General features: G+C 36.6%; 1 protein-coding gene across 1 annotated transcript in view; it reads left to right on the top strand.

Annotated features, from left to right (window-relative positions):
- The window catches only part of Sec63 (translocation protein Sec63), a 229,121-nt gene that overhangs the window by 34,424 nt on the left and 173,170 nt on the right, over positions 1-21,527 (top strand). The window contains exon 4 of the mRNA XM_090408926.1: positions 12,615-12,730. Coding sequence (XP_090265052.1) covers positions 12,615-12,730 — 116 coding nt within the window. The remainder of the gene's footprint in view (positions 1-12,614; positions 12,731-21,527) is intronic.

The raw sequence follows: 21,527 nt of genomic DNA, 5'->3' as shown, positions 1-21,527 counted from the left end.
GCCAGGCTAGAAATACCAAGATTTTAGTAATACAGAGCTTATAAGTATTTTACCAGAACAAGTTACCATAAGGTGTTTTTACCTTATTAAATAAAAATCTCAGGAGGAGATATAAATGTAGAAAGTATTTTACCTTGGGTATAATAAATGTTAAAGATACCAAGCTATTTTAAACTTGGTTTTACTCCATTTCCCAAGTAAGCAAACAGACAAACAAGTCAAGTTTGTGCCTGCAAGTGTTGCAAGTCTAGCTGACCCCACACGTAGTGCAAGACCAAGGCAACTCATGGTAAAAGTAGAATAAGCTCTGATCACTAATCTTAATATTTACCCTTAATGCAAAGCCCATCTCCCGGAGGAGATGTATGATGCTTTGTATTAAAGGCAAGGGGCCACTACCCAGACCGGTTTTGACCTTTATTGAGGTCTCATCAGTGGGAGCCAGGCTAGAAATACCAAGATTTTAGTAATACAGAGCTTATAAGGATGCAAACTTGACTTGTTTTTCTGTTTGCTTACTTGGGAAATGGAGTAAAACCAGGTTTAAAATAGCTTGGTATCTTTAACATTTATTATACCCAAGGTAAAATACTTGCTACATTTATATCTCCTCCTGAGATTTTTATTTAATAAGGTAAAAACACCTTATGGTAACTTGTTCTGGTAAAATACTTATAAGCTGTGTATTACTAAAATCTTGGTATTTCTTGCCTGGCTCCCACTGATGAGACCTCAATAAAGGTCAAAACTGGTCTGGGTAGTGGCCCCTTTCCTTTAATACAAAGCATCGTACATCTCCTCCAGGAGATGGGCTTTGCATTAAGGGTAAATATTAAGATTAGTGATCAGAGCTTATTCTACTTTTACCATGAATTGCCTTGGTCTTGGACTATGTGTGGGAGTCAGCTAGACTTGCAGGCACAAAATTGACTTGTTTGTCTGTTTGCTTACTTGGGAAATGGAGTAAAACCAGGTTTAAAATAGCTTGGTATCTTTAACATTTATTATACCCAAGGTAAAATACTTTCTATATTTTGTAACTGATTATAAAATTCAATATTATCATCTTCTCTTCCTTCTTCTGGAGCATATAAAGCAATTATTGTTAAATGACCTCTATTTTTAGTCCCCCCTGTCCATCTTTACTTCCCACAATTCCTCTTTGGCTTCCTTCATTTATCTCATGATGATCCTAGTAACTTGCACTCAGTCCCGCAATCTAGTTTTCATTTCCTTGTCTGGCTACACACTTCTCTTGTCATCAACAATGTACCCAGCTTTACACTGCATCTTTTGAAAACTCAAATGTAGCCCATCTGGCAGACACTTTCTCCTACCTTCAAATTTACAATATTTACTCGAATATAACTCGAATTTTTTCCCCAAAAATTAAAGTTAAAAAGATCGTGGTGTCAGATACATGCGGGGATTTTCAGAAACTAAAGTTTTTCAGGAAAAAAATTAAATTGGCCTTCATAATTAAATTCTCAGTATTCATTGTAATTTATAATTGCTCACATTATTTATGAATGCATTAGAATTTTAATTATCAACATTATTTATACGATCAGCCTCTCACCTTCATCATGCGACATATTTGAACCTTTAGCGACAATTTTTCTTTAATTAAATTAAAACAAACAATTTCATTATTGCTTGTCCTTTTATCATTTAGGAATCATAAGATCACCATGATTTAAAAAAAAAAACTGAAAATGGGTATGACTTACCAAGAATCTACTATTCACTATCACTGCTACCGGTCTTGCATGTGATTGGTGTGGTATTAACAAAATATCATGTTACTCAACAAAGGCAAGCTGACAATTGTTGAGTTGAAATGCTGATTCTCTTCAACCGAATTCCATAACATTAAAACTTCTGTAATAACATTCACTATCTATTTTTTAAAGTTTTAAACTTTTTTCCTGTGCAAGGTATATGCGAAACTTTTTAATTTCTTTTTTTGTAAAGAAATCAGGAGTGCGAGATATACATGAGAGTGAGTTATATTCAAGTAAATATATAATATCCCATACAATTACAAACTTAAGTTCTCTCTTCCTGCATATTCTAGTTATCAGGCCATTCCTGATCGTTGTTCTTTCTCAGCTCCCTACTATCATATCTCTGCTGGTGGTCCCATCTCTTTCACTCCCACTTCAGTCTTTAGCAACACTTGCAAATCCTTTATCTCAGTTACAGTTTCTCACAAATCATTTGTTCCCATCAGTACAGTGAACTCTTCTGCACTTCCTCTTTCTCGATAGTTTATCACTTTTTCTATTGTTGTTTCTCTTCTCAGTCATACAGTAGACACCTCCATTTTCACATCTTTCACTATTGAGACACCATATATCACTACACTACTTTCCACCATCCCACTACAATCATTCATCTTTCTCATCTGCCACTAGCACCTTTCTTTTTACACCTCCAGCCACCAATCTTTTTTTAAATGTCTTATCTCAATTTGCACATGACTCAATTCATTCCTGAACCTTACCAGTTCTTTTCTAATACCCAAGTTCATTTCTTTATCATCCTGATTCTTGAACCAAAATTACATTACATTATTTATTTGCAGAATGCCAATGATTTTAATTACCTTAACCATATATAATATGTGCAAAGGGGATGCACCCTGGGGTATTGGGAATCCTAGCCATTATTGGACCTGGACCCAATACCACTAATAGAACTCTGATGAACATTTCAGAACCCTAGTCAGGAGAAGTGTATATCCGGCTACAGCGAAGATGTCACAACAACAGAAATGGTCTCCAGGTCCTGTGCAGTCCACACTCACCTTTCTATGGCAGTGGTAAGGCCAAGGGTGCTAAGAATCTCACAGATGAAGGCAGGCCACCTATTACATCTTTAAAAATAGCATTTGTCACAGTACTCGAAATTTGGCAAGAGACTACAGAATAGATCAATCAATAGAAATAATAGAAATAATCAAAGAACTAACTAACTAATATCAACTTAGATATTCTCCAGTGAATGAAACAAAATGGTTAAAAGAACTGATAGTACGATCGCTCTCAGATGCTCCTGGGAGCATCCTCAAACAATGGCAAATAAGGTGGAATGGGCTTTATTGTTAAATCTAAACTCACCAAGTCGATCCTTTCTTGTAATATCATATCTGAAAGAATAAGTGTGCTCCTAATTGGAATACAGAACAATATAAATATAACAATAAAAATGATATCCTGCTATGCTCCAACATCTGGAGCTGATAATCAAGAAATAAAATATTTTTACATGAATCTTGAATAGGCATTAAATTAAAAAGTCAACATACACATTCATTGGTAGAGACTTTAATGCCAAAATAGGATGCCAAAAACAAAATGAAAAGTTTATAGGTCCAAATGGCCTGGGAGAGAGAAATAGAAGAGGAGAGAGAGAGAGAGAGATTAGCTGAATTTGCCGCAGCTTGAACAGCTTTATATCATGAACACTTTTTTCAACAAATGCTCAGGAAGAAGATGGACTTTGCAATCACTGAATGGAGACATAAAAAATGAAATTGATTACATTTTAAGAGGCTGTTAAAGACTGGTACAAATTTTGGTACAATAGGCGAAACATATTTCAACATAAACTCTGACCACAGACTCCTCAGAGCATAAAAATAGGACACAAAAAAAAAAAAAACATATCAGGGAAACATCAAACCACAAAAAACAACCCAAACAAATAGTCTCCCACATATTCAGGTACATTGAAGTACATTGAAGAGACTAAATGGACTATTAAGAACTACATAAATGATGACTATACTTAATTTATTAATAAATTCAAAGAGTGAAAAAAAAAAAAAAAAAATCAGAAATTCATGTGAAACAAAGGAAAAGAGAACAACTCTCGCCTCAAACCATAGAACTACTGAAAAAAAGAGAAAAGAACTAAAGAAATCGCAAGGAAATTTTCTAGAATACAAAATTATCTGTAAAAGGAAAGAATTTCAAAAGACTGCAAAGCTTTCAGGATACAAAAACTAAGAAAAGTAGAGTAGGCAAAAAACTATTCTGAAAAAAAAAAAAAAAAAAAGAGAGAGAAAGACTTAAATTTTAAACAGTCAATTCCATCTGCTCCAGGATCAAAATGGAGAAGAACATACTGTATTTACTCGAATATAACTCTCCCTCGCATATATCTCGCACCCCTGATTTTACTTTATAAAATAAGAAATTAAAAAGTTTCTCATATAGTTGGCACACGAAAAAAAGTTTAAAACTTAAAACTTTAAGAAATAGATAATGGATGTTGTTATGGCAGTTTCAGATGTTTTGGAATTTGGTTGAAAAGAATCAGCATTTCAGCTCAACAATCTTCAGCTTGTCTTTGTCCTTGAGTCACGCAATCTTTTGTTTATACTACACCAATCACATGCATAGAAATGGAAACAACCAGTAGAGGAAATGTGGGAGTGAGAGCATTGACTTCTACTCGATCTTGGTTTACACTGGGATGGATTATGATTAAGAGGCTATCGTTAGAACTGTTGTGTAACTGGAATTTGTGAGAGCTTGGGACATAATTTCGCCAGAAATAATTTAATTACAGAAGCAGTATCGTTAAAGGATTCAAATATACTGCATGATGGAGGTGGGCAGCCGATTGTGTAAAAACATTGATAATTAAAATTTAAATGCATTCATTTTATAAATAATGTGAGCAATTATAAATTATAACAAACTGAGGATTTAATTCTAAACATCAGTTTAGTTCTTTCCTGAAAAACTTTAGTTTCCAAAAATCCCCACATATATCTCGCACCACAATTTTTTAACTTTAATTTTGGGGAAAAAAGTGCAAGTTATATTCGAGTAAATATGGTGCTAGAAAAAAGATAGAAGAAATGGTGCAGAATTTCTATAATGACCTATATGCAACTAAATGCCAAGTCTCAGAACATATCATTCCAAAGCCAAGCAATATACCAGATCTACTTCCAGAAGAAATAGAACATGTCCTTAAGAAGAATAAAGGTAAAGCCTTAGGACGTAATCATGAGGCTTTACCTCATGATCACATCTTGAGGCTTTACCTTTTATTCTAAGGCTGAAGAAATCCAACAAAGTTGACCAACTATATTCAAAGCCTTTGCTACCAGATTCACGTGGTACTTCAAAGAGGAAAAGATTCCAGAAGAATGGAAGACCTCGAAAACCATTCTTCTATTCAAAAAAGGGAACAAGACCCAAGAAATTATTATCCAGTATGTCTACTTTCTCTTACATATATAAAATCATGATCAGAGTAATACTGAACAGATTCCAAAATACTCTTGAAGACAACTCCAGTAGAGAGCAAGCAGAATTCGGAAGAGGCTTCTCCACAATAGATCATATCCAGGTCATTTCACAATTAGCAGAAAAATGCAGAGAATACTTAATCCCTCTATGTTTCCTCTTTATTGATTTTAAAAAAGCATTTGATACCATAGAACACAATGCAGTCATCAGTGCCTTACTTGGAATAAATGTGGACCCTATATCCACACAATAAAATAAATTAACACAAATCAGACCACACCAATTACCCTATTTGATCAATGTATAAATATACATATAAAGAGAGGGGTCTGCCAAGGCGATGTGAACTCTCCAAATTTATTTACCAGCACTTTAGGCCTATTTTTTTTTCAGAGTACATTCTAAAGAGGAATAAGCATAGATGGTGAAAAACTATCCTTATGTTTGCCGATGATCTAGTATCTCAAAACCCAATAGCTGGGTGAAAAAATATACACAAGCAGCAGTGAGATAGGCTTATAAATGAATCTAGAAAAAGCAAAGTGGATTAAAAACATATATACAAGCAACAGTCACCTGTGTCTTGCCAGCACAGTGCTGTCGATCGCTGCCGACAAACACACTACATGCTGCAGCTGTAAAACTGGTGTCACAGATAGGAAAAGGGGTATATTCTGCAAGTTCTGTTGCCACTGGCTGCACGCTTCCGGCGCTGATTTGGACGAATCAGTGCAGAAGCTAATTATCGAACTCGACCAACCGTTTTTCTGTTCACTGTGCCTCCCTTCAGCAAAACAACTCCTGAACATAGGTAAACGTCTTGAAAACCTCGAACAGTACATCATTGCTATGAATGAAACTTTTTCATCCAAAATACATGCAGTGGAAGCTAAGCTTGAACAAATTGATGACCAATACAATGCAAGCTCACCGTTGCCCGTGAATGAACTTCATGACCTAATTGCGTCAATGGTATACAACTCAATGGAGGCCAAAAACAAAAATTTCAACTCCATTATTTTGAACTTTCCGATGGAAAATCATTAAAAGAGGACATCAACAAATTACCTGAAGAATGCAACATCAATTCTAAAAATATCATCAGGTGGCATTGGCACAAATAAAAGCAAGGATGGAACGAACTTTCCATACCTCGTAAAGTGATTTGTGATGCTCCAATAAGCACAGCTAAATTAATATCAGCGATCCACAAGTTCAAAGGCACTTGCCCTCAATCGCTCATATGTGCTCGATCAGACCTAATGTTTGCACAGAGAGAACAAGGACACCAGCTTTGAAGAGAACGTGAAGTAAAACATCAAAATGGAGACACCAGTTGGATCATCGACTACAAGCAAGTCAAACTGGTGCAGAAATCAAGTGACACCACTATGGAAATTAGTATGCAGGCACTGCATAGGAAATGTGCAAGACCTTTGCAGTCAAATATATGCCTCACAGAACCTTGCATATCCACTTCACCAATATCCATGGCCTAAACTCCAACCTTAACAGCGTCCACTACCACCTTCAGTCTACTACACCCTACGTGCTCTTTCTGGCAGAAACTCAGATCTCTCCTCCCCCCACTCCAAAGCACTATTTATCTAGACCTTTCAAACTACTCACTCTTTAACTCCTTTCATCCCAAGGGTAGTGTCTGCGCATACATCCGCTCCAACATACCTTGCCAGAGAGCACCCATCCTAGAATCACCCAGCTTTGGCCTTCTTTGTTGAAAATATCCCTTCCCCACTCAGTCAAATTCATTTGCTGTTTCTATCGCTACCCCAATGCAACCAACCACTCTGAGCTCTTTAATTTCCTCTCGTTAAAAATTGATTTTCTCCAATCCCACTTTCCCAACAGTGAAATTATCTTGTTAGGAGATTTTAATGTTCACACTACCACCTGGCTTTCCTCCTCCAGTTGTACAGATCTTGTAGGCAGAGATGCTGAAACGTTTGGCATCACTAACAACCTCACACAATTTGTTCAGATGCCAACCAGATAACCCAAACACCCTAGATCTCTTCCTCACCAATGACCCCTCCAAATACACAGTGAAAGTAGTGGATCCCTAGGTAATTCTGACCACAATCTAGTGCTCATCTCCCCCTCCCCCCATGCAAGAATGCTTACACAGATACTCCCATACAAGAGTAGTTTGGCACTATAACAGTGCCAAGTGGGACAGCCTCCACAACTTCTATGCCACATTCCCATGGTTGGACGATTGCTTCCAGCCTTCCAACTCAGACATATGTGCCAAACTTATCACCAAAGTAATCCTCACCGGCATGGAAACATACATTCCATAGTACTCTGAACTGCCATTCCCTAACTAAACCCTGGTTCTCCAAAAAGATGTGCCAAGGCTGTACAGATGAAAAACCAGACATACCGTAACTGGCTGAAATCAAGAATCCCATCCTCCTGTAGGGCTTATGCCGAGGCCCGAAATAGATGCAAAAAAACAATCAATGCCTCCAGAACAGAGTTTAAAAGAGCAAAAAGCAGGAAACTAGCAGCCTGTCCAAATGGCAGCCGAGCCTTTGATCTCTCACCAAAGCAGTTGGCCATAACTTCTGCCAACACTATTCCCACACTTATTCCCACACCTATTGCATCATCACCCACAGAAAAAGCCAATCATCTGGCTTCACACTTTGCTTCCAATGCATGCATAACTGACAATGATAAAGGCCCCCAACCATTTCAGACACCCAACATACAATGCCCCTATATCCTTTTGCCAGGATGAGATCAGAAAAATACTGTCCAAATTAGACACAAAAAAAGTCTCCTGGCCCTGATGGCATTCCCCCAATCGTCCTGAAAGTTTGTGCACCAGAACTGACTCCTATCCTATGTCACCTATATATACTCTATTACTCCACTGGAATCTTTCCCACAACTTGGAAATTGGCATATATTCAACCCATTCCTAAGAAGACGACAAGTCACTGCATTCCAACTACCACCCTATCTTTCTTACCTCAGTCCTGAGGTAATGGAAAAATCATCAATTCCCAACTCCTACGCTACCTTGAAGGTACCCACCTAATAAACGACATCCAGTATGGATTCTCTCGCTGCCAATCAACAGGAGATCTGCTCAAGTGTCACCCATCTCTGGACAAATGCCATGGAGAAGTTTGGCGAATCCCAAGTGGTTGCACTTGATATCTCCAAAGCTTTTGACTGGGTCTGGCACAAAACCTTTATCTAGTCTCTTTTGACTAAAGGTGAGTTAGCCAGTCTCATATAGAGGTAGAGGGTTTTTTTCACCTGGAAACTCGGGTTTTTCGTCCCTCAGAACTGGCAAACCAGTCCCGGGAACACACACGGATTACAATCATGAATACTTACGACAATATGTGGAAGAGATGGGGTCCTCACCACATGTTGTTACGCCTGTAATTAACCATGAGTCATATCATGGTAGTCAACCTTCTAGATAGGAAGACGACACATGAATGGAAATGGCACAAAGGCTTACTAAGCAAGTGACCATCATTTCGTCTGTCACAGGACTTCTGTAGTTGGATTGCCAGCTTTCTGTCTGGAAGCACATTGTGTGTGATGGTGGATGGTTCTTTATCCACCTCTCACAAACCCTCTTCCTGTTATATATCAATGACTTACTTCAGTTGACCTCCAACCCAACACACAGTTTTGCAGATGACAGCACGTTACACTCTTCACTTTCATTTGATAAACCTTGCCCTACGCAACTCACCTCAACCTACAGAACATCAACCACCACTGCCCTCAATTCCGATCTCCAAGCCTTCCTCCAATGGGGTTCGGATAACCTCATCAATTTCAATGCTAATAAAACCAGTTCTGTCCTATTTCCCATTAAAAAAAATAAAAAAAAAAAAAAAAAAAAAAACATTTTTTCCCAGTATTCTTTTTGATGATACCCAAATTTCCAGACAGTTTGAGATTTCTCTTCTTGGAATTACCCTGACATCAAACCTCTCCTGGCATAAACACATCGCAACCATTGCATCCTCAGTTTCAAAAAAACTAGGATTTCTCTTTCATTGAAGATATTACTTCACCCCAGAACAATTGTTAACATTATACAAATCACAAATCTGCCCAACTATCGAATACTGCTCCCACATATGGGGGTGGGGGCCCCTAAAAGCTCCCTCAAAATCTTGACTCAATACAGAGGAGAGCAATTAGACTTATTAATGACCCATCTCTTACCAAATCACTTCCCCCACTTTTACACAGACGTTTGGTTTCTGCAAATATTTCCATGGGAAATGCTCATCTGAAATAACATCAATAATTCCTCCACTCAGTACTAAGCTCGTTGGAGCACGGGCATCTGCTGCTCAATATCCATTCACAGTGCACCTAGAAACAAACGGAACAAGTTTCTTTTTCTCCTCCTCCTTCATCCTTGCAACTGCTGTATTGTGGAAAACAGTCTCCCCCCCGTTGTATTTCCCAAGGAATGCAATTTACAGTCATTTAAATCAAATGTAAACAAGTTTCTCCTTTCCCAACCCACTACCTATACGCAGTACTAATATACTGTAGATTTATCAACCAACTTGTGTATGGGTTCAACATAAACACACACACACGCACACACATACATAGACCTCAACATCCATTCACAGTGCACATAGAAACACACACCTTCTATGAGTTTGCATATTTCCAGTGATACTGAGTGTTGAAAGACCTACTAATGGATTTTCACTATAAACATATAGCACAGTATCCAAACCGTTTTATTTATTGCACTTCTATTAACTAGAAATGTGAAGCTTAGATAAAGAAAGTGATGTATATCTGATTTGGCATGGTTTACTGACTGAAAAATTATGGTGCTGATTCATGCTTGAACTGCATACTTCAAAACTGATTTGATACTCCTTTTACTGGAGATATTAAATGAGCCCATTTAATATTTTGGAATTTGTTGTTAGATTGAAAACTTGGAATTTTCTGGGTAAGAAGCATTAAGATACTTTTGTTCTGCAAGTGTCAAAGGTGCTGTTTTTTTTTTTTTTTTTTTCATCCCTCAACAATACAACTAAGTTTACTGTAATAATTGTAGTCTTTCTCAAAGAATCCCTCGATCCACAATTTGATTCAGATATTTAATGTATATTTATTGATTCCTTGAAGCAGTTGGAAAGCTTGCTCCATAATGGCAGCAAACACCATTCAGTTCTAATATCATTCTGTTCATATGAAAGATCATATGACAGAGTATGTACCTCTTTTATGAAACAATCTAATACAATAAATATTCTTGGCATACTTGAAAGTAATCACACTTCTCCTTTTCTTTGCAAATTGGTTACACAAACTTTCCTTGTCTTCTCTGTGAATGAGCTGTCTGAGAATAGGAAAGTCATTATTCAAATAGTTAATACTTTGGCATTTTTTGGGCAAAATCAAAGAAGGGATATTTGTAGGATCTTAAATTAGGGAAATTAAATGACATAAATTCTTAAATGACATAAATTAAATTCATCAAATGCACGTCTATGCATTTAATGAAATTTAAGCCAACCAGAAAGAGCAGTATAGTGAGAATTGCCTGTATTTCAAAGCACTGGGAACAACTTTACTTTGCAGTTGCACAAAGTTGCGCAGTTTTCTGCATAGAAATTTCCATGCAAAAAATTGTGCATTGTTTGCTGAAGATTTCTTAACGTCTTTAAAGTCATGAGATACAAAATGCCATTAAATTCATTTACTAGCATTGCATCTTAACTCAATTACTGTTATTGAGCATGGGAACACTTTCATCAGCCCCAAAATATTAATTACAGAACTCCTATAGGGAATACAACTCTTACATCAAGCACAACTGATTCTTTAGATCATCTCAGTATCTCTATTGATCAGGATTTTTTCAAGTGCCTAGATAATGCTAGTTAGTAAGAGTGAAACACTGATGTATAAGTTATGTCAAAAACCCCGATGTGAATTCTTTACTACAGCAGCAGTCAATCTATGTGGAGAGCAGTACCAGTTCATGTGGATCTTTGCATGTAGATTGACTGCTGCTATGGTAAAGAATTCACATCGGGGTTTTCGACATAAATTACTTATACATCAGTGTTTCACTCTTACTAACTAGCATTATCTAGGTACTTGAAAAAATCCCACTCAATAGAGATGCTGAAATGATCTAAAGAATCAGTTGTGCTTGATGTAAGAGTTGTATTCCCTATAGCAGTTCTGTAATTAATATTTTTGGGCTGATGGAAAGAAAACATTATGCCAAAATTAGTTTAATCATTTTTCATTCAGTTCACAGAATATGTAAAACTTTGCATGTTTGTTGAACTTAGTCACTTCCAAGAATTCTGATTTAAAACTTAATACATGAACTTTGCTTTCATCCGTTTTTCACAAAAAGTATCAACCTAAAGGTGATCCATGTTGTTATTTTTATTTTATTTTCTGTTCTTTCTTCTATGGCATTTGTGGAAATATTAGTAAGGAATGATAAAGAAGTTAAAAATGTAAATCATGGCTAAAATTCATAAGTTCAGTTTCCATTGTCTACTTTGGTATTGTTTTTAAAATTAGTTTTCTTTGTCTCATAAAATTGTCCAAATTGAGCTCATTTTTGAACTACTACTAATAATAATCTGCATCTAGTGTTGTTGATTATTGTATGTATGTAAAATGTGAAGTTACTCTTCATAGTTTATAAAGAAAAACATGTTATATCAATGTAACATAGCAGGCTTATTTTGCTGAGGAGCACCTCTCCTAAGCAAAAAAAAAAAAAAAACATGCTACGTTACATTGATTTGTAATTAGAGAATCTACTTGAGAAATTTTCAGAAATAATATACTGTCTAAACATATATTGTTATATAATTATAAAGATGAGAAATTCTTATAGTTTTTTCATAATTTTATAAGTCTAAAATATATCGATCAAAGAATACATTGGTTTTCTTTATTTCGATAAGTATCCCAAAAAATTGGTAAAAAAATCTATGTTTTGCTTATGATTTTTATACGATATGCAAATACTGTAGTTGAAGTTATCAGGCCATTTATCCAGTTTGTGTTACAAACTTTCCATCTTTTGAATGGTAACAGTGATAGTCCACTACTATTACTAGACCTAACATCTGTAGTACTAGTGGTACTCAGTACTGTGTGCTAATCTAAATTGCATTTATTAATTAAGTTCATAAACATTTAAAAGTATTCAGTTATGAAGAATCCTGTAATGCTCCTTTCTGTAATGAGAAAATTTTACCTTGTTTGCCCATGTGGTTATACTCTCTTTATTATCTAATAGTAATAAAAGGAATTGAAAAGGCATTGTTATTTTAGGCGTCTTCGATGGCAGAAATTAAAAAAGCTTACAGAAGATTAAGTTTAGTATACCATCCTGATAAAGAGACAGGTGATGAAAAAAAATTTATGATGATCGCCAAGGCCTATGCAGCGTAAGTATTAAGCATAATTTGTTTCAATAGTATGTGATATTCTTATTAATGCATTAAATTTCAAGAAATTATATGAGCATCTCATTATTTACCATGGATTAATTATTGCCAAAAACTCTTTGCAGCATTCTGTTTTTGAATTTTTGAATGGAATTTTTTTTGTGTTGGTGACATATGAGAGTAGGGGTTAAACTCAAATGAAACTGAAGTCCAAGAAGATGCACAGTTTTATAAAACCTATTCTGTGTTTCAGAGTTTTAATACTTAGTAGTATCCTATTGCAGTGTCATTTTGTATATAAGTTTGAGATCTTATTTTCAACTATAAGTATTTTATTTAATAAAAAAAAAAATTTGGTGTTGCTCCTTTCAGTCCCTTTAAAAATACAGTATGAAGTATATGAAGTACAACATTGAGATGCTCTCAGGTATGATGGTGTTTCATGAAAATTAGTTGAGCTAACTTAGCTGACCTATTGTGTTAATGGTCAGTTGTGGGTTTTATTTTGTTTATTTGTTGGGTAGAACATTTTAGCTTAGTATCAGTGATGATGCATGAACTTCAAAATCAGTGTCTTCGGTTTCCAAAGTGAGATGAGTATAAAAAAAATTACTGTTAAAAAAAAAAAAAAATATATATATATATATACAGTCGATTCCATTTAATTGGGCCAGCCGCTTTTTTGGGCCAAATCTCAAAGAATGGAAACCAAACCAACATATTAATACATAATTTAAATGCTTAATTGGGACAACTTTTTGCTTAATTGGGACAGTAGCTGAAAAGGAATTTAGCAATTTTTGATATATTTTATGGATTTTTCGAAAATATGGCAACACTAGTGTGATGCGAATCAGTTATCTTTCATCGTGCATCTGGCAAGTACGCGTCTGCTTAGGAATCTACCCTTACTATATACTGTACCTAGCGATATCGATTTATTGTGTCAATTTTATTTAAAATTTGTAAATCTTTGCCAAGATGCCAAGAAATGATTTTATACTTTCAAGTAAAATTGCTTTGCTGGATAAAATTAAAAGCCAGCCATTAAATACAAGCCATCATAGACTTGCTGATATAACTGGTGTACCAAAATTTACCATAGCGCGTCTCCTACAACAAGAAAATCAACTGTGTGAGGAGTGGACATTACAGAAAGAAATTCCAGGAACATCCTAAAGAAAGCCTGATGGAAAGGATCCAGAAGTTGAAGAAGCATTAGATCAATGGTTTTCTATAGTTAGCAGGTGAGGCGTGAATATCAGCGGCCCAGTATTGAAGGCGAAGTCAGAGGAGATAGCTAAAAAGCTGGACCACAACGATTTTAAAGCAACTGCTGGTTGGTTGTCTTGATGGAAAGCGAGACATAATATCAAATTTAAAAACGCGCACAGCGAAAAGGGCAGTGCTGAACAATGGCAAAATACTAAAATCCTTACTTTTTTAGAGAATTTCTCTTCAGATGATATTTACAATGCTGATGAAACCGGCCTCTATTATTGTGCTATGCCAGACGGCTCCCTGTGTTATAAGAACATTGCACTGTCAGGGTATAAAAGGGCAATGGACTGCATTACTGTGTTATGCTGTGCAAATATGTTGGGTACGGACAAACGAAAACTACTAATCGTAGGAAAAAATGCTAAGCCTTGATGCTTTAAGGGGTTAAGAATAGAGAGTTTATCAGTAGAGTACCATGCCAATAGTAATGCGTGGATGACTTCTGAAATTTTTCGGAATTGGCTTACGAGTTGGGACGTAGAATTACAATGTAAGCAGAGGAAAATTTTGTTGCTTCTCGATAATTGTGCTGCACACCCTCATTTAGATAATCTAAAAAATATAAGGCTGGAATTTCTTCCTCCTAATACAACATCCTTAGTGCAACCAATGGACATGGGGATAATAAAAAATTTAAAGACGTATCGAGGAATATTGGTTAATTACATACTGGAATCCATTGATGGAAACCTATTAACAAGTTCAACAGCCAGAGAGAGAGAGAGAGAGATCAGTGCAAAAATTTCCATTTTGCAAGCAATACAGTTGGTGAGCTATAAAAAAACAGCACAATACAAAACTGCTTTGCTGTTTGCGATTAAAACCTAAAACAAATCGGATCATCCCAGGTCAACAGTTAGTAATGATGAGTAGTGATGAAAATGTAGGTATACTGCAAACTCCTATCATGAATAATGAAGAATTTTCAACAATAGATGACAATTTACCATGTTATGATGAAAATGAAAACTTTGAAGATGCAATTGTTGAAGTCATTAAATCCAAATGTCAAAAATTTGACGAAGAATGCGATGATGAGGATGATGACCCACCTGTGCTTGTAACTAATCGTGAGGCCAAAAAATTTATAGTCGGGTTGCAGCATTATTTTATGCAGGAAGGTAATGAAGGAAGCCCTACATCCGCACTGAATATCTGTGCTGATCTTGTAGAACTGCAAAATTTCAAAAGCAAAAGACAGACTACACTTGATGCATTTTTGCAGAATTAAAATTTGAAATTGTAAAAGTTATCATGTATGCATTATTTTTTCTACACAATTTATAGTACAAATATTTTCTGTATTTTGGTTTAATAAACCATTAAAATAGGTACCTAATTATTATTTTTTTTACCTACTTATTCATTTACCCATATTACATATTTTATTTTAGAATTTATTCTTAGTTCGTTTAATTGGGACAGCCGCTTAATTGGGTCAAAATGGATTAGTCCCAACGTGTCCCATTTAAGCGGAATCAACTGTATATATATAAAACTGCTTGGAAAGAAATCAATGGATCCCCCCAATCTGCAAAGCGTGCCATGTAATGAGTCACGTGTTTGTAGCTGGTATAAATTGGAGGAATATGATGCTCTGAAGTCAGTACAACTGTGTCTGGGTGAAATGGCTGTGAGAAGAGAACTAATAGTTTGAAAGAAACATTGTGATAAATGGCATGTTACAGGCCTATCTGTTCGGCAAATGCTGACAAATCGGATCATCCCAGGTCAACAGTTAGTAATACCATACTGAGACGGAAGTGCAAGGAATCAACTGCAAGTGTTGTCTGCAGTGGATGTCCCACCATACTCACCGAACGTGACTATAGGATGCTACAAAGGATAATGTGTGAAACTGCTATTCGTTGGTTGATATTGAATGTGGAGTTCCATCCAGTCATCAACTGGAACACAAATCTGCACAAAAAAAAAACATTCAGAACCAAGGCTCGCAACATGGGTTTCCATGGTAGGACCACAATATGCAAGTCCCACATTATTCGAACCAACATGCAGCATTCTTCAGTGGTGCAAAGAGTGTGTACAGTGAGACGTGGAAGTATGGAAAGCTGTATTATGGAGCAACAAATCCTGCTACATCCTCTGAGCAGATGGACTAGTGTGGGTGTGGCAGATGCCCAGTGAATGTCTCTTACCAGAGTGCATAACCCCAACTATGAAATTCGAAATTGGTGGTGTGATGGTATTAGTTAAGCCTTGGACCTCTATTTGTGCTGCCATGAACATTGAACTCCAAGAGGTATCTGAACATTCTTGACAGTGCAGCGCTTCCTATTTTGTGGCATTTCTGCTGAACTGACCATTGTCTCTTTCAGCAAGACAATGCACTGTGTCATATGGCTGCTGTTGTAACTGTGTGGCTTGTGGACATGAACATCACCACAATTGACTGGTCTCCACAGAGCATTGATCTCAGTCCTGTTGAACGTCTGTGGGATGTTGGAGTTATGGAGTGTTGGGTGAGGTCAAGGGACATCTGTCCCAGAACAGTCCAGGACTTCATTACGTGCCTACAGGAAGAATGGTCCAAAATTCCCATTGATCACCATCGTGCACTTGTGGAAAGTATGCCCCATAGGATTGCTTCAGTCATTGCAGCAAAGGAGGTCTTACATCTTATTAAGGTGGGTGCCATTGCTGTTTGTTCCTCACACTGTTGTGTTTGTTGACTTCTAAGTAATGTACACTGTGTGTGTGTGCATGCATGCATGTGTACATGCGTGCACACACACACTAGGGTTGTAAATAAAGTAGTGGCACAAAATGTAAAATGGTTTATTTATCAAGTCTATAAAAGTACACCTATTCAGAGCAATCTAAGAGAGAAGCAGTAGATGAAATACCCTGAAACTTGGTGCATACCCTAACCAGATCATGGGGAAGAGATTTTAACAATAAAAAAAAATTAGTTCAGAAATGACTCAGGGGAAATGTGGCCCTGTGAGTGACAGAAAAAATTACATTAATGTGAACTGAATGGTATATGATTGTGGAATGATTAAGAGTCAGTGATAAGTGAAATTATTCAATGTTTATTTCTCTTATTTCATAAACTAATGTGATAAAAAAATATAGCTGTCAAGGAGATTCAGATGATCAATGGAGGTGATGTTCATTGCATTGATCTTTGTGCAGGAACCAATAACTGATATTACCATACAAGGGTAGTTCCATATTCCTGTCTGACTAACTTTTAGAGTTTATAGGAAAAAAAACAACTGTTTTCAACATAATCTCCCTTTACTTCACATCTTTGAATTACTATTTCTTTGCCCTTGAAAAAATAATCAGTACTTTTGTCTGCTAAATGGACCTAAAACTCATCTTTCAACACATTGTCATCTGCAAATTTTCTTCCTCGAAGATCTTCAGTTTTGAGAAGAAGTATTAGTCACTGGGTGCTAGATCTGGGTGGTAGGGTTGGTATTCAATCTCCTGGAAGCCACAAACTATCCCTGCAGCCTTCGCAACAATAGCCGTATGGATTGGAGTATTGTCGTGAAGCAGGCAAACACCATGACTCACTATTCCTCATCTCCTCCTTTATGGTGTTGTGCAGTTTGCACAGGAGTGTAGCATAATGTTCTGCATTCACAGTGGTATTCCTTTCCTTGAAGTCAATCGAGAGAATTCTACAGCAATCCCAAATGATTGTTGTCATGATCTTCTTTGTGACCTTGGATTTTCTTGGTGGTGCTTTGCCTGGTTTGGACCACTCCATTCCCTTTTGGAAAGAGGATCATAATCAAGGACCATGGCTTCATCCCTGGTGACAGTGGATTCCTGCATTTCTCTCTGATTCCCTTGGTAAAGCTCTAAAAACTTGTGGGAACAGGTCACACAATGCTCCTTCTGAACTGAAGAGAGAAGTCAGGGCAGCCACCTTGCACTGACCTTCGTCATGTGAAGCTTCTCATGATGATACGAAAGATAGTCATTATAAAAATCCCTAACCTTGCTGAGATTTCTTTAAGCTTCAGCTGTCTGTCATTTAGCAGTTCCTCCTCAATAAGTGAGAGATTTTCCTCAGTTATTACTTGCATAGGTTGACCATCATGAGGATCATCTTTGATGTTCTCTCTTCCTAGGTGTTTAGCCCATTTTTTCATGAAGGAGAAGCTTCCCCATAAACACCATCCAATCACTGTTTGATAACAGTTGGAGATAGTCCTTTAGTGAAAACCTATATCACAGTGTGGTACTTAATTTTTAATATTACATCCACTTACCCCACTTATTAGTCAAACGAGTGCCTCCAACTGAATGATGCAGATAGAGTTGAAACTGGTGCACTAAGCTCCCCATAGATGGTGCTATGTGACATACATATACTTTTAAAATTGGTGTTAATTTTGCATGTCAGGGTAGAAACTTTTGAAACCTACCTCATATATCATTGTCTACAGCAGAACATGACTGATCTTTTGAAACATTTTTCACACAGTGTACAATTTTGTCTTTCAAATTTAATTTTCTAGTTGAAGAAATTTTATTTTCCTGATATGCCATGCTTTTTGAGTTTACCTCAAAGCCAAAAGTTGCAGGGACTAAGGTCTGAACGCAGCGGCCATTTCATGGGAAAATGAGCAACTGATTACTTTATCCTCTGTGAAATGACCAAATAATTGTTGAATTTCACATTCTATGTGGGTAGATGCTCTATCTTGCATCAGCACTGTTGTTCAGACACCCTCCTTGCTGCAGTTGCAGGGTAACTAAACTGCTTAACATGTCCTGAAAACACAGTCATATCTGTTCATGTCAGAGTTCCAGTTCAGTGTATTTCAGTATTCTAGTTCAGTGAAGAAAAACTATGTAATTACAAATTTGGCCATAAATCCTATCCATACTGTGACCTTTAGTGAATGTAAGGAAACGTTGAAATGTTCAGGAATTCTGTGTAGTCCAGATGCAGCAGTTTTGAGTATCTACTGTTCCACAAACATGTAAATGCACTTCATCACTCTGTAGGATGTTCAAATGCTAATCCTTCCCCCCCACCACCACCACCACTGTGCTTGTCAGAAATGTCAACACAAATGTTCCTCTGCTTATGGCAAATCTAATTGCCTTGCAATGGCATGTGCACTCCATGAACCCACAGCATTCTTATTTGACTGCTCAACAACTGCATTTGCAACATCTGTCATTTGTGGAATTTCTGATTTATACTCTCCTCCTGGTTGGACTATCAAACTACCTATATTTTCAAATTGATGAACCATGTGTCTCACTGCTTTGGTGTCATGGGGCCATTTTTCAAAGTCTTCAGGCATTTGTACTTGGGGAAGTTCTGCTTGAGTATTTCTCCCATTCTTATAGCACTTTACAAGCACTTGCACATTCAAGTGAAGTGAGACCTATCATGCAAACTGAATGATTGTAGAGTCAGTCTCGTTGCTTTGTTTATACTTTCTTATGGCTTGTGTGGTATGCAAAATTCACTGTCTTTTTTTGCTCACAGTGCCATATTTTCCCTATCGGTCATATTTTTTTACTTGTCAAAACTCTTTCCCCATGATCTAGTTAAGGGTACCCATCAAATTTTGAGAGTATTTCACTGGTTGCCTTGTAGGGGTACTTTAATTTGAAACACCTGTATGTTAACTTATTCTCTTTATCCTCCTAAGGAAATGCGACAGTCATATCTCTGTAGATTTACAATTAGTAAATAATTTGTAATATTTTGTATATCCAACTTGAAATATTGATTACGTACAAAAGATAATTATATGGCCATTCAAAGAATTACACAATGAGCTCAAGAAAACTGACTCATTTAAATTCATTTCTAATGGATGATTAATATTTCACAAAAAAGTGAACATAGCATTTAACTAACTTAACTAAAAGAAAGTTGTTTTACATTATATGGATACTTGTAGAATGTCTCATCATTACCTTCTATTTCCCTTTAATTTTAACTCTTCCCCCTACTCATTCATTTGTTGTTTGTTAGTTCTCCAATTCCTTAGATTAACACTAAAACAAGTTGACGATCTCACTTTTGCTTGCATATCTTCTATCAGGCAGATTTGATGAAAAATGTCCTTTTCATTTCCCAGATCACTCTGACAGTCAGAGTACAACATTTATTTGAACAGTTCCGAAGAAGAGAATTTTGTTGTAGATCCTGGTTTTGTGAAGTATACATCTTGCTTCCCATGTGAGCATACAGCCTTTTTACTGATATATATGAAGGCTTGATACATTATACTGCCCTTCAGTATTAATTTCATAGTTCTTTCTTGGTGGATAAATAAAGATCCATATAATTAGAGATCACAGAATTCAACTCAGCTTTTTTTTTTTTTACCCTTCTTTCTACTCCTCTCCCCCCCCCCCAAGCTAGTGTTCCTGTTTCCCAGTGACAGCTGTTCCAAAAACTTGTAAGATGTGAATGCTTGTTACTGCTATAAATACACTGAATAGAAATAATGTTTTATTATGCACTATGTAATTTCCTAAGGATTACAATATTATGGTAAGCAAGCTGTGTGTTTAAAATACATTAAGTTTCTTTTTGGTATAGAAGCAAGCATATATCCAACCTATTCCAAAAAAAAGGGAGATAAATGCCTGCCATCCAACTACTGACCAATTGCATCATCTCAGTCTTTTCAAAATAATGGAGAAAGTTATTAATAGTCAACTTATTCATTACCTAGAAGCTCATCAGTTAATCAGCAACCACCAGTATGGATTCCACTAAACCAGGTCCACAGCTTATCTCTTAGTCTGATCTCTGGTGTGCCGTAAAACAGTTCAGAGAAATGTGCGCTGTTGCCCTTGACATTTCTGGAGCTTTTGATTGTGTTTGACTTTGAGACCTGCTTTGCAAAACTACCTTCCTTCAGTTTACCCACCATTCTCTGTAACCAGATAGCTAATTTTCTCTCTGGTCATTAAATGCATGTCATGGTGACAACACACTCTCAAAGCTCTGCTCTATCACTTATCCTATTTCTTTTACATTAATGATCTCTCAGCTACCACCAGTCCTATTCACAGCATTTGCTGATAATTCAATACTAAATTCACCTTACTCCTTATCTGCAACCATTGCCTTAAACAATGATCTCCATACCATCCTTCAGTGGAGGTAAGGATAACCTGGTCACCTTCAATGCTACCAAAATGCAGTCCTGTTTTTTCTCTTGCAAGATTTCTCAGCTGATCTTCCTTATCCTCAATAATATACACATCACCAGACAGGATCAGATCTCCCCCTTGGACTGACATTTACCTCCAGCCTCTCCTAGTATAAACACTTGACATCAATAGCTTCTTCAGCCTCTAAAATTACTAGTCGTTCTTTTCCACTCAAGAAAGTTGTTTTACACCAACCCAGCTGCCAACCCTATATAAATTCCAAATCGGCCCATCTTAAAGAATACTGTTCACACATTTTGGATGGTACATCTAAAACCTTCCTTAAAATTCTTGACACTGTTCTGAGGAGAGCAATTTGACTCATAGACTCTGACATATG

Source organism: Typopeltis vanoorti, chromosome 19 (assembly GCF_054136105.1).
Source record: "Typopeltis vanoorti isolate ZY-2024b chromosome 19, IOZ_Tvanoo_1.0, whole genome shotgun sequence".
NCBI classification, from domain to species: domain Eukaryota; kingdom Metazoa; phylum Arthropoda; class Arachnida; order Uropygi; family Thelyphonidae; genus Typopeltis; species Typopeltis vanoorti.
Note: the sequence above shows the minus strand (reverse complement) of the source record. Positions and strands in the feature narration are given on the sequence as shown.